This window comes from Hippocampus comes, unplaced genomic scaffold, assembly GCF_001891065.2.
Source record: "Hippocampus comes isolate QL1 unplaced genomic scaffold, H_comes_QL1_v1.1 scaffold237, whole genome shotgun sequence".
NCBI classification, from domain to species: domain Eukaryota; kingdom Metazoa; phylum Chordata; class Actinopteri; order Syngnathiformes; family Syngnathidae; genus Hippocampus; species Hippocampus comes.
In genome coordinates, this window is record NW_017806159.1 from 1,303,620 (window position 1) to 1,317,928 (window position 14,309).

Consider the following 14,309-nt stretch of genomic DNA (forward strand, 5'->3'; position numbering starts at 1 on the left):
TTCAAATACATTTTTATGGAGCTGTCATGAGAAAATTACAAGGGATCCTTTTTTTCTTTTTTTTTTTAAATTTTTGTGTTTGAATTGTTTGTTTGTTTGTTTGTTTGTTTATTGAACATATAAAACACAAAACAACAACAAATTGACAAAAGTGAAGGCAAGCAAAATTTGTAAAAAAGAAAAAAAAACTTTCCATTGTTTCGGACAGTGATTCTCACAGTGTAATATTTTTACCTCTTGTGACGCACGGTCTCCATCAAGTGGTTTGCGAAGGAAACTCCCTGAGCACCATTCAATTGTATTTAACTTTTTAGTACAATTGATTGACACATTTAACCTTTAAATAAAAACAATATTGTTTATTTGTAAAGTCACTGTGGTGATAACACTCAGTGAAAAGCGGATGGGTACGTGTCACATTTTTGCAGAAAGTAAAGGGGTTTGGAAATAGATATATACATATGTATACAATATGTATTACTCTTCCAGTGCTTTAGTGTTCTCAACCAACATTGAAGACATCAAATACACCAAGTTACGCACCATATAAGTCAAACATAACTGCGTCCAATGTATTCTTGTAAAAGCTTGATGTGATTTTCTCTCAAGTTTTCCCAAGTGCATTTCTAGTTTAGTTAACATAGCACAAGAGTAATGGGATTAGTCAAAAGCGGTGCTAGTACTCTTTTGCTTTTTTTTTGGGGGGGGGGCACATCATGAGTTATAGATGGAGTTGACACGTTGAATGTAGCTGGCGTAAGGCTCCACTTCCTCTATGTTCTCTGTCTGAGAAAAAAAAAACCCAGACAAAAAGTCATTATCGAAACATAAAAGTGTTCTCGAACAAGGAAAAAAAACTTAACCTCAAGAGAAACGAACAACTCAAAAACACCCACGGGTTCAGATTTGATTGGCGAGCGGTCGGCGAGCAGACTGTGTCTGTGAAAGGGAACACAATTATTCAAAATTTAAGGAACAATTTAGTCACAAAAAAAAAAGGGGAAATAAAAGGGACAGATAACAGAATTGTAGAACTTAAATGAAGTAGCTTGTAGATGCTCACCTAAGCGTGATTCGCTTCTTGTATATAAAGAATGAGAATGCAGCGAGGACTATTAAGACTGACGCAACTAGAAGGCACATCATAGTATAGGGAAGACCTGAGGGGCAAAACAAAAGGAAATGTACCGGGAGTTGAATTTTCAAAAAAGGGATAAACAGGATATCAGTCTGTGAAGTTAATCGCACCATTCGAGAAGAATTTTAATCCAGCTTTGATTCAACATTTTACAGCAATTTTGAATGTAACTTGAAAAATCTGTTGACGGAAATTGTGGTTTTACTCCGAATTTGGCACTTTGTTTTTAGTATTAGTTTTATATTTAGTTGCAGGATTAAAAAAAAAAAAAAAAAAAAAAAAAAAACAAAGGTCACTATAAGTATTGTGTATAAAACCAATAAACCAAATTAAATTCAAATTCATTAACGATTGTTTGGTAGTTACTTATTGACTTTGAATGTAACAAACGAAATGTCCTGCACTCTCTTCCGTAGCATCTTTGGCACAAAAAAAAAAACAAAAAACAAACTCAAAATTCTACGGCGCACAAACCTTTTCGGTGCTTTGGTACCAACATCTTCTCTGCTTGCCAGAATGGATGTTTGATGATGCACGTCGCGTTCGTCAAGCCCTCGGGTAGTTTCAGGCGGCTTTCTACAGAGAACAATCCACTGGAAGTCCATTGCTTCTCCACAGCAGACACATTCCCGGCGTGGCGCCACATGACGGCGGCGGCCGGCTTTCCTCCCTCGGCTGTGCAGACGGCCTCCATGCTGTTGTCATCCCTCGGCTCCAACCAGGACGAGATACGAGGAGGAACTGGAACATAAGAATTGACAAATACATTACCATACTTTTAAACAGGTAGGGGACAGGGGAGCACGTTGATGCCATCAAAGGGTTATTTGTATATCTGAAATGTGGAATTAAAAACAAAACAAAACAAAAAAAAATCCACGTGTTCTTCATTTTCTTCTTTTAAAATTTGGCACCTCTAAAAGTACTAGTGATGATATGCAGCAATCATATATTTTTACTTTTTTTAACGTAATAAAATAGTCGGAATATCAATAAATGTATTTCTAGCGAGAATTTTTTTTTTTTATGGAAAATGTGCACAAATGATGAATTGATATCAAAGACATGAAGAGGTGCTTTCAACAAGCCAATTTTTAGTGGTAGTTCAGAGCATAAAATAAACAGATAAAAATCAACTTTGGGGTGCAAAAACAATTCACACAGACTCATAAAATATCAAAATTAACAGGCTAAAACTTTTTTTTTTCCAAAAAATTGACTTTTTTTTTTAATCCTTTACAACTTTCCTAGAAGTGCAGTATTGTAAGGTGTTTCTTTTAAGTGACAATTTTTAGATATTTTTTTAGATAAATTACATGTTAATTTTCAAGATATCATTTTTTTGGAAAAAAAAATAAAGAATTGGGCTGTTTTTGCATTATGGCCTTTTTTTTTAATTGTTCTTCAAAACTGTTTTGCTTGTACCAAATTTTTCATTAAAAATTAAAAAAAACAAACTAATTTTTGAGTCGGGCGGCCCGGTGTTGACCTCACAGTGCAGAGGTTGTGGGTTCAATCCCTGCTCTGGCCTCCCTGTGTGGAGTTTGCAATGTTCTCCCCGGGCCTGCGTGGGTTTTCTCCGGGTACTCCGGTTTCCTCCCACATTCCAAAAACATGCACGGCAGGCTGATTGAACACTCTAAATTGTCCTTAGGTGTGAGTGTGAGCGCGGATGGTTGTTTGTCTCTGTGTGCCCTGCGATTGGCTGGCAACCGGTTCAGGGTGTCTCCCCGCCTACTGCCCGAAGACGGCTGAGATATGCTCCAGCACCCCCGCGACCCTTGTGAGGATGAAGCAGTTCGGAAAATGAATGAATGAATTTTTCTAGTAGTATTCAACCCAACCAGTCACTACGGTGGACAGCTTATCATGTTATCAGGTTATCATTATGAGTGCATGAAAGGTTTAAAGTTTCTTGTAACATTTCAACTTCTTTTCTTCTTCTTCTTCAAAAAAAGACTTTCTCAACAACACAGTTTTTCCTAATAAATTACAATTTTTACTTTTGTTTTACACATTTATGACTTCTATGGCTCCCAAAATCGCTTTTTAAAAATGTTTATTTTTTTTTCCTAATTACAATTTTTACTTTTGTTTTAGACAATTATGACTTCCATGGCTCCCAAAATCGCTTTTTAAAAATGTTTATTTGACAACATTTCAGCATTTGTCTTGAAGAAATCAGTACTTTGAGTGAAACGACAACTTTTTTTTTCACTAAAACAATGTGACCTTTTCAGGTGCGTAAAATCATACAGTAGCTTTTTCGCAATATTACTCCCTTTTTTCTGGTAACATTATGACTTTTTCATTCTTTTTTTTTTTTTTTTTTTTTTACATTCCAAATGTTGCCCGATGTGGAAATTTGTGCTTGGTCGCACCTGTGATGGACACGCTGATGTTACAGGTGTGGTATCCTCCACGGAAAGCCGTTTCGCACCTGTACATGCCCACGTCGCGTTCGGAAAAGTTGGGGATGTGCAGGTAGAAGTGGGACTCGGAGAAAATGCGCAGAGACTTGCCATCGGCGCAGGTGTCAAACACTTCACTTTTGATCGAGCTGTTGCCCACCTGACACTGTTCGTGTCCCGCCAGGTCAACTTTCCAGATGACGTACATCAACTGTGCCCACGACACATCGGTGCAGTTCAGCTTCACCTCGCTGCCCACATTGAAATATAAGTGGACCACTGTCAAAAGAAATAAGAAACAATCATTTATATCTTTGCAAGAGTTGAATTTTGGATGCCATCGGCTTGTGCAGTTAGAAGTGGAAAGAATGAATTCACTGGAAATCCGTATAGAGTTCACTGCTCGCTGATTCAGAGACAGGGCATGGAACATCTTGCATTGCCTTCGCCTCTTTCACTCCTCTTTCCGCTGGCATTCTGACTCATAACTGCACTGCATCTAAGCCACTGATTTGCGGTGCATACATACACTTCTATTAAAAAATAAAAATAAAAAAAAAGGGGGGGTTTAGTTAATACCTCTCTGGCCATGTGAAAAAAAAAGGGGGGGGGTTTAGTTAATACCTCTCTGGCCATGTGAAAATAAATGCGGAATAGAAAACAGCAACAAAAAAGTGACAATAAAAAAAATAGTAATACTCATAAATGGCATTGATGTATAAATGACACGAGAAATAAAAAAAAACATCTGAAAAATAAAACTAAGAATAAAATGAGGTACAAAACATGCATTCATTCAAAAAATGAAACTATGTAATACTCATAAATGGCATTGATGATGTATAAATGACACGAGAAATAAAAAAAAAAACATCTGAAAAATAAAACTAACAATAAAATGAAGTACAAAACATGCATTCATTCAAAAAATGAAACTATAAAATGAATGAATAAATCTAACGCGCATATTCAATTGGTATACTCTGAATAAATGATGAACAATCTAAAAAATTATCTAAAAAAAAAAAACCTGACACTGTAGGAAAAAAAATTAATGAACCGAATACGAATAAAATACATTATAAATAATTTTTTTAAAAAACACAAAAAATGACTGGTCCAAAAATGTAAGAATAAAAATTAATACTGACAATACTCTTGACAAATAAACACGTCTCGGGTAGTTTAAAGATAGAACAATGTTGTCTGTGTCACTGAAAGGAAGTTGAAAATGAATTGCATTTTTTTTTCCATATCTGTATTTGTTTACTATGTCAGAGGAAGAAAGACTCAAGTATGTTTAAGTGCCTGCTATTTTATTTGGCTCAGTTTCTGTCAAATGCCTGAATGCAACAACAGGTGATTCTCTTTATTGATATTGACGCTGTGGATGCCTGCAGACTCGTTTCGTATATTTATACCTTTCTCATGTAAAATAACACAAACTCTGAAATGAACATTCATCCAAGAAGTAAAAAAAAAAGTCAATTCAACTGATACCTAGATTGCAGCTATTACACACCTGAGTCGTGAGTCCATGCTTGGCACAGCAACGAGAGAATGACAGCAAAAACCCCAGTCGGCTCCCTCATCTTCAGCGATCCACAGGACTTTTAAACCATCTTTTATTGACTGAACCAGCTTCTGGTTAAGGAGTGATGCAGCTCTTCCAATCCACAGAGAGCATTGTCAAGTCACAGGCAGCCTGTGGTCAGTTGTGCTAATCCCTCCCTCCCTTCTTCCTCCTCCACAAACATCATCATGTGATCACAGGAAGTTGACTGCAGCTCTTTACAGAAAACCGTACATCATTTCTTTACTCAGATTGCTTCGGGGGATATGTGGCGACTCTGTTTTTGGTGTACTGTGCATAATCGAATGGCCCATTTGAACAAGGCTTTGAGTTTCCAAACAGTCGGAGAGAACGGAGTACACACTCTGAGCATATTTCTGAACGTGTCCCTTATCAGTCTTTATGAGCACTTTTTATGCTTAAGTTGCTATGTGTTAGTATTCCTGCTGTTCGACTGTTAACATTTCAGCCAGCCTAATTTAAAGTACAGTACCAGACTACAAATCTTGATCAGTCTGCCTTAGTCGGCTACTCATTTTGCTGTAGTGTTAATGTTCGCATATCAACTGTATAGCATTTGATTGATCAATTCTCCTTCAAAATTCAAAACTCTGCCTTCAGGTTGCTATCTTGCTATCTGCTGGCATGTTAGCATTTTGTGTATTGACATAATTACCTGACTGAAGAACATGTAAAATCCTAATAACCAGCACGCGGGGTTCTAGCTTGCTGTATGTTAGCATGTGAGCAATTTATCAATTTTCAGTTGAAATAGTACTCAAATAAAGGATTAGATGTAAAATATTATCGAGCTGACTGGGTGCCTTCTCTGCCCAGGTTGCTAGCTTGTTTTCTCAGCAGGCATTAGCATATCCTCAAAATAACATTAAGAGTCAAATGAGTCACATGTAGTCAAATATTTACAATTGCAACAACTAAAAAGCTACGTTCCAGTCACGTTGGTTGTATCATTTTAAATACATTTTTCAAAAGGGTCATGCTTTTTAACCTAATTGTAGATATGACACTGCAAACTGTTGATGTATAAGCGCTGCCAATAAAGTGACACTTACACAAAGTGATGAAACCACTTACTCTCAGTATGAACTCACCACTTGTTATCAGCAGTTTCATCACTTGGGATATATGAATCATAATTCAGCAATTCGCCATGGTGCACTTTGTCCTTTTTGCTATGGAAAATAAATCAGAGAAAAACATGTAGGCAGTTTCTGTGCAGCAAGAAGTGAGAGAAGGGCATTGGAAAAGTCTTTTCATAGCAGCCAAAATGACAAAAGTCATCTATTTTTTCTTTCATTTGTTGAGATTTAATATTAACCGCGCATCTTCCTAATTTTGAGCCTTCAGAGCTTCAGCTGACTGTGAGCTGGCATTCTTGTTTTGCAAGACATCATAGCTTTTCAGCTGCTTAGGTCAGCGTAGTTTCCCCTGGGCCAAAAATAGGCGCTTTTTAAGTTGAGATATATTTGACTGATGCAATATTGACTCGCTTGTACAGCACTTTGTATGCAACGATGGCTGTTTGAAAGTGCTATATAAATGCAGTTGAGTTGAGTTGAGCTTATAGGAGTGTGTGCGTGTGTGTGAGTGTGTGTGTGTGTGTGTGTGTGTGAGTGTGCTGATAAGACTGACATCCTGTTGATGTCAAAATAAACTTAAGGGTAATGCAATATGTTCTGGTAGATAAAACAGAAAACACAATTGCCTTGACGTATTTCTCAGTTGTTAATTTTTCATTTCCCAATCTATAAAGGAATGTCAGACCTCAGTGACACAGACTGACTATATTTTATTGGAAATATGTTCTTTTCAAAGTTGTTTTAGGTTTTAATAATTTTCTATTTAACAACCAAGAAACGTTTCTTGATTGGTTAGCCTTTGCCGAAGTGCATTTTGGTAGTTGTAGTTGTAGCTCCCTCTTTGACGTTCTTTGTAAACGACAGCTTTCTTTTCGAGTAAAAACGCACATCTCAATTCAGAAATGAAAGTCATGCGACATGTTTCATCTCACTTTGATGAAGAATTTTTCAAATTGCCTTTGCATGATGCCAATCAAACTCAACCCATTTTTTTGTTGGGTTTTTTTGTTCAAGTTTACAGTTTCCATGGTTACAGCGAGGATGCGCTAGCCGTTGCTAGCTATCTCAGGATGCACCGTGCACGAAAAGAAATTCTTTGTTCTCACATGGCAAAATAAAGAAGCACGTGTCTAAAAATAGCTTTACACGATTTGACACAAGACATTGACATATTTACATGTGATACATACATTTTCCCAAGGCTAGTGACGTCATAGAGGACGTACACTATTGTGAAGCGTGTACTCCTAAAAACACTACTTCACATTGAGACTACACTAGAGCCGTTTGCGGCAAACGCCAGTTGCGAGTTTTTGTTGGTAAAATTAATATTTAAAATGACAACTGTCACGCATACCATTCCCAAGCCGATTGACGCCAGAGTTGTGAAACGAGAGCGTCTATATGATTACTTGTATGGTAAGTCATGTACGTTTATTTAGCTAGCTAGCTCGTTTGGGGGACGTAGCTTTCCTAGTTGTAATAAATGTCACTTTTGTCCCACAGAGCCGATATACTTCGTTTCTTCGGAAGTCGACCATGTCAAGTCCAGTTATAAGAGTATTAAGGAGCGAGTTGTAAGTAAACGGGACTAGTTATTAATAAATAGTAAATATCTCATTCCCATTTTTTAAAATACAATTATTTTTAAAAACGGTGTCTCATTTGTAATGATATCCATTTTATAAATTTCTCAACTTATCCTTATTTATAGACCACTTAAAAAAAGCAACAAATAGGTGCACCTAAAGATCAAACACAAAACATAAAATGAAGAAATTCCAACAACAAAAAGATTCTTCTTTAAAAACAAAATGGGTTATGATGTGGTTATGATTATCATTATTTCACATGCTTTCCCCTTCAGATTGTATTCATTTTTTGGTGTTGATTTTTTTTTTATTACCTCATAATTTTGTGGATATTTTCTCAGTATTTACATGAATAATAATAATAATTTTTATATTTGTATTATTTTAAGTCATATGCTGTAATTAATCATTCTTGACACATGATATTGCAGACGTACAGTTATCTTTACACTCCGAATGAACTCTTCCCCGACTTAGGAGAACCATCATAGATGACTCGATCTGTTCTATGTTTATACACAGAGAAAATTGCCCGAGTTTGACACCATGTTCAACAATGCAAGGGTCACCTTTCGTCTGGACCCCTCCGATCCACTGCCAGATTCTGTGGACCGTCGCTGGCGTGGCAACGCAGAACAACGACAGCAGGCCCTCCAGCAACTGGCTGGGTAACACAAACATACACAGATACGCACATTGTATTTTACTGTTAAAAGTTAGGTGTCATTCATGATTGTTTTCACTGACAGATTTATTCCAAATATTCAGCCCATGATGAAAAAAAGAGAAACAAGTCAGCCGAGTGGAGCTGATCGCTGGAAATATTTTAAAAGGTTTGAACTTTGCTCTCTCAGAAACTCCAAATGTAACATACATTCACTGCTTGTGGAGGCTCTCAGTCGTACAGGAAAGTTCCATCGTAGAATGGGTTCTGTCAGTTGTCAAAATCAAAACAACGGAAGTTGAGGGATTCACCGAACACATAAATAATCTAGATGACAGCATCAAATTCACCAGAGAAGACGCAAAAGAGTACAGATGACGACTGACAGAACCCATTCTACGATACATTCACTGGCCATTTCATCAAGTACACGTTCACAACCTAATAGGTTCCATGACAAGAGCGACATCAGAACTTCACAAAGATAATGATGCTCCATTAAAAAAAAGAAAAATTAGTCTGTTATAGAGGTATTAAAAATATTCTGTTAATTATTGTGGATTTGCAATGGTTGTACATGTGCACTGCTTCGTGATGGGGAAATGAAGCTTCAAGATGCTTCACAAACCAGTTATATTTTTTTGAGTCATCTGGATGGCACTGTTACTTTGAAGAAAAGGGCTTGAAAATGGCAAGTCGGTGTGCTTTTGGCCCGAGATATCCACTGACATTGTTAGAAAATCATTAAAAATATAACTGAACGTGGGTTAATAGCCTCCATTGCTCAAGCGCCTGGCTTCCTGTACATAAGCCGCAAGTTTAAGCCACATAGACCAAGGGTAAATATATGTTTTGTAAAAAAATATATACATTTTTGAGGCGTGTGAATCAATTAAAACTTGCCAAGGCTTACATTCAAGATTTTCCTTGAATTGAGTTTTTTCCTGCACCCTCAATAAATAATGTTTTTTTTAAAGATTCGTTGTGCAAATCATGTGCGTAATCCGCTCAGGTGACCCGGAACAGGAAAGAAGTCGAAAGTCATTTCTTAGTCATGTGCGTAATAAAGTGACCGGTGAATGTGCAATGCACACTTGAAGTGGACCATGATGAAACCTGAGAAAAAGGACTGATCATGTTTCTCTCTGCGGGACTCCATTGTGCTTCTTCCAGGCCTCTTCCATATGTGCAACAGATTCCCTTGGATGTGAATCGTGATAGTTATCAGTAAGTTCAATACGCACACTGTTATTTTTATTGATTTGATCTTTTCTGAGGAGTTTCCTCTTTTCCACCCTCATCAGAGAGGAGTTAGAAGCCACTGGCAGACATGCTGGGGGCGTTCCCACCCATTTCACTGTGGCAGTGCAGACAGACTACAGGGAGAGCGAAGCACAGACGGACCCGTACACCCCGGACTATTTGCTGCACGCTGATACCACCCCTTCGGAGCTGCTGACGGTGGCTTCTTTCACCTGGGGTATACGCGCATCAAACCGTGGCACCCTCCAGTATTTATGTTGCCCATGCCTGCTTTAGAGCCATTCCTTCGATGTATCAGACTGTATTCAGCCCCGCAGTAATAAGGCGCCCTTTCCCGTCAGAGCGAGGCCTGCCAGCAAGTATTGAAGAAGTGGAAATGATCGAGAGGGCGCGCGCTAGACGGGTCTGGGAGGCGAGGCTTCCTGCACTCAACGACCCAAATCTTCTGCGCAAAAGGAGGCGAATGATGGAGGAAATGGAAGCTAAAGAGTGGGCCTTCAGAGAAGGAAAAATACAGAAGTAATGACTTTTTATCGACTGATTTCAATGCCTTATTTTTTTATTATTTAAAGGCAATTTCTTGTTGAGAATAATTGTGTATTTTTTTATTTATAATACTTTGTAATTCTGATTATTGTGGTGGCCCCTAAAAAATTCTTCCATCCATCCACCACCCTTTGATGATTGTATCAAGGGGAACCCAGCGTATCAGATGGCAAACTATATATCGACTGTAAATTTCCAAATATTCCATCCACACAACCCACGGTAACACTGTACATTCATTTAATAATGGTGAAATTAGCATGTTTATTTGTTTGTATTATGCAAATATGTTTCAACTGATTTGATTAGTTTTTAAACCAACTAACTTTTTTTTTGTTTTTTTGTTTTAATAAACTGCCATTAGCCATCTCGGACTCAGCACATTTGTCATCTGCAGGTTGCAGGATGCTCGTCTGGCCGTGCTGGAGGAGATGCTGCAGCAGAAGGACGAGGCCCAGGTGGCCTTGACCAAAGACCGACTCAACCACATCTACTCCAAGCTGCTCAAGGAAAAGGAGAACAAGCTCCACAAGGTGGACAAGGAACACATGAGATGTGAGACAAGAGCATCGCAGCAGTGAAACGAGTGCCGTTCAAACTTGTCGTTGACCGTGAACACTATCGCCCAAAAAAATGTGTATGCAGCAATGAGGAAGCTGGAGGCCAAGAGGAGGGACATGGAGGAGAATATCAAGCAGCTGGGCACTTGTAAGGACTACACTGTGTACTCCTCTCTGACGTGCGCCTCGCGAGCATGCGGCGACACCTTCGCCCTCAAGAAAACAGCAAGTCACGAATTTCAACGTCTGGAGACATACGACGGTGTGTATTGAAAATGTTTGTGTCGCTTTGGTTTGAGCCACGGGACGAATGTCCTTGAAACAGATTCAGATCTCAAATTTGAGCCGTAATCCAGATACTAAACCCATTTTACAGTGCAAAATTGAAAAAAGAAAACCCCAAAACGGATTTTGAATTTTGTGAGAGCCTTGTTGCAATCCATGAATGAATGAATTTTGATCACGAGCTAAAAACCTTTCGTAATACAGGCATAATTTCAACAAATAACTAGTACAAAAAGTTTACCAATTTCAGTAAATTTCATAATTTGCTCCAGTGCAGCCCATGGAAATTTGCTACAATCCAGATCCAATCATTTTGCAAGACAGACGATCCATGCAAAGTTGTGAATGATTAAATTTCAGCTATCGCTGCAATATGAAAAATCTGAGTGGATTTGGCTTCAATTTGGTGTAGTTTGGTCTGATCCTAGCACAAATGCCTTAAAATCCGATTCAAATCCAGAATCTGCATCCAACTATTTTATCATGTGAACTTAACAAAAAAAGTCTTTGGGGGCTGATATTTGCAGTGTAGTTTTTGTTTTAAGCCAAGCACAAATTGCTTTGAACGGTCATCACCAGGCTTGCTGAATCGAATGCAGAGACCCACCCAAGAACTTCTCAAGCAGCTGAAGAAACAGTCCAAACACATACTTGGCACAAGCAAAGTCACCAAGCCCCCCGAGAGCAGAAGAAGCATTCTGTTGGACAAGTACAAGGTTATTAAAAGAAATGCACATTTTAATAAGCCTCCACACCTCCCTGATCATCATTCGTGTTTGTGTAGAATCTGAACGACGAGATGGCAAAATATCTCATCAAGAAGGAAAAGCCCGCTCCTCGTCCTGTCACTCCCACTGTGGAGGGGCCGCCAGAGGCCAGTTCGCTTCTCTTCGATACATGCGCATGTGAAAAAGTGACCATCTTTTGTCTGACATTTTAATTGTCATGTTGCTTTCTAGGGGGAAGAGGAGAAGGAGCTGGCAGTTATCCATTTGCAGAAACTGCTGAGGGGAAGGACCATCCAAACGGAGGTGTTTTTTTTGCATGTCGCAACACTGAATGCAGCTTCATCCACATGCTGTGTTGCTTAGCTCTCTTTTATGCGCATGTGTGTGTGTGTGTGTGTGTGTGTGTGTGTGTGTGTATGCGCGCGCAACCAATGCAGATATTCACTGGCAAAGAGAACCACTTGGACCTCATCAAGGAGATGAGGACGGCACACGCCCTGCGAGCAGAGGAGCAGCAGATGCAGAAGGCCGACAAAGAGATGGTCATGGCCCTCAAAGAGGAGAGAGACAAGCTGCGACTCAAGGTATTGCCACAAAAAAAAGAAAAAAACTGGTTGCTTTCAATAGAAAATTCAAATAATTGCTTCTCTCAGTGCTTCTACAAGAAAAGTAGCGCTTCAGCGCCATCTTGTGGCATTGTGGTGTCACAAAAAAGCTTCTGTAAGAAAGCAGTGGGTTTTTTTTTTTTTTGTCCATGGCATCTCTAGGCAATTCTAAACCTTTTTCTGGGGGTGTCCATTACACATTTTTACACTTTTAGACTCAAGCACTTCCTCCCAATACTTCACTCCACCCACCATCTCTCCTTCCTTGGCAGAGGTCCCGCGAGGACGCCCTTCACGCCGCCGCCGTGGGTGCCGAGCTGGAATACGTGTTCGATACCCTCTCCAAGGAGCTGATCCGTCTACAGGAGGAGCGCCGCATCCACGCCTTCACGCTGCTGGCCGAGCGGGAGCGTCTGAGGCGCGAGGCCGAGGAGAGCGGCAGGAGGCAAGCGGAGGAGCGGCGCCGCAGGGAGGACGACCAGATCTTCCGAGAAGTACGTCGACTTGAGAAAGTCCTGCCAAGACGGATCGTGTCACGAGCGTGCCTGTGTGTGGTAGGTGGTCAAAGTCCACCAAGAGACGGTGGATTTGTACTTTGAAGACATCATCCTGGACACCATGGAAATCACGGCAGACCAGCAGGCCCGAGAGGAGATCCGCAGGGTGGCTAAGGAGGTCAACGACATCGCCTATGCCATCGAGGAGAGGTGACAGACTCTCGATAACACGTCTGGAAAGATGTCTGTTTGCAAAAAACAACCTAAAAAAAAACCATGTAATCGATTGTCTTTTTTTTTTCGCGCAAGCAGCCGCAACAACCTTCAGTCGGAGGAGATCGTGTCGGAGTTGGTCTACGGCTTCCTCATTCCTGAGGTGGAGAAGATCAGAGTCAGGGAGAGAGGTTTGTTGCTATCATTGAAAATATTGGCAGACACTTTGTGAAATGAACAAAATGGCTGCTTTGACATGCTGGTTTTGTTTCCCCGCTCTCCTAGTGCACGAGAGGCAACGCAGACACCTGCTGGCGGTGCGCAGCATCGTGGAGGGCAACGCAAAGCCGCAGATCGTGGCCAGCACAATGGGCACCCCGCAGGTGACCCGCCCCTCCGATGTGGCCGCCCAGCAGTTCCTGGACGACATGCTGGTCCCGGGTCACAGCGGTGCCAAATAATCGCAGTGGCCTAAAACCAAATCACAGATCATCTCGTACTCCTAAAAAGTTTTCTAGGATGAACGTAAAAGCTGAGGGTGATCTGAATATAATCCACTGCACTTCGCTTTCTTTGCCTACTTTGACGTCTACGGTAACCGAATCTAGAAAATCGACCGTGAAAGGTAAATGACTGACTCACCAGGTTAATTGGACCTACTGTTTTCCGAGGCTTCTTTCCACTAGCGGTGCTTTGACTTTTCACCTGAAAAACTCAAGAGTGCCCTCAAACAGATTCACAATGGGACAGATCATGTCAAATGTTTGAAATAAAATAGAAAGTTACAAATGGAGCAAGTAAACCATAAGTACGGTAGTACAGGATGTGTGCACAAAAAGTAAAAAAAAAAAAAAAATCAGCAAAAATATTTGGCTTCCTTTCGCTCCTTTATGACACTTATTTACAGCGGTTATTTTATGGTTAGAGTAGATTCCTATTTGTTTTGCCTATCATGCAAAGTATGTAAAAGGAATAGTTAAGTGTAGCATCACCATCAACAATCGCCAACAAATTCAATAAGTGGTTTGATTAAAAACATTTTGCAGTTTTATGATCATGATTTTTTTTGTTATTTGTTTTCAATTTCAAAGATGTAATCAAATTTTCAGTCATTTCCTTTCTGTTTTTAATTTG

At 39.7% G+C, this 14,309-nt stretch overlaps 2 protein-coding genes across 6 annotated transcripts; one reads left to right on the top strand and one right to left on the bottom strand.

Moving 5' to 3' along the window:
- Positions 1–344: 344 nt before the first annotated feature.
- si:ch211-214p13.9 (cell surface glycoprotein CD200 receptor 1) lies at positions 345–5,307 on the bottom strand. 4 transcript variants are annotated; one of them, XM_019895338.1, is made up of 6 exons: positions 5,072–5,307; positions 3,520–3,800; positions 1,613–1,879; positions 1,064–1,160; positions 897–939; positions 345–786 (listed from the first exon to the last, which is right to left on the bottom strand). In XM_019895338.1, the coding sequence occupies exons 1-6, from the start codon at positions 5,086–5,088 to the stop codon at positions 715–717; spliced, it is 777 nt and encodes a 258-aa protein (XP_019750897.1). In that variant the 5' UTR covers positions 5,089–5,307; the 3' UTR covers positions 345–714. The 4 variants fall into 4 exon arrangements, with proteins under 4 accessions (XP_019750897.1, XP_019750895.1, XP_019750896.1 ...); XM_019895336.1 differs by having other exon boundaries at positions 3,520–3,828; positions 5,072–5,299; XM_019895337.1 differs by having other exon boundaries at positions 897–921; positions 1,061–1,160; positions 3,520–3,828; positions 5,072–5,299.
- A 1,938-nt stretch (positions 5,308–7,245) lies between these two features.
- cfap91 (cilia and flagella associated protein 91) lies at positions 7,246–14,232 on the top strand. Of its 2 annotated transcripts, XM_019895344.1 has the most exons (17): positions 7,246–7,641; positions 7,729–7,799; positions 8,337–8,482; positions 8,564–8,647; positions 9,652–9,705; positions 9,783–9,958; positions 10,083–10,260; positions 10,685–10,842; positions 10,933–11,109; positions 11,712–11,848; positions 11,917–12,006; positions 12,092–12,163; positions 12,298–12,444; positions 12,738–12,959; positions 13,024–13,172; positions 13,275–13,366; positions 13,461–14,232. In XM_019895344.1, the coding sequence occupies exons 1-17, from the start codon at positions 7,560–7,562 to the stop codon at positions 13,634–13,636; spliced, it is 2,211 nt and encodes a 736-aa protein (XP_019750903.1). In that variant the 5' UTR covers positions 7,246–7,559; the 3' UTR covers positions 13,637–14,232. The 2 variants fall into 2 exon arrangements, with proteins under 2 accessions (XP_019750903.1, XP_019750904.1); XM_019895345.1 differs by lacking the exon at positions 8,564–8,647 and having other exon boundaries at positions 7,247–7,641.
- Positions 14,233–14,309: the final 77 nt, after the last annotated feature.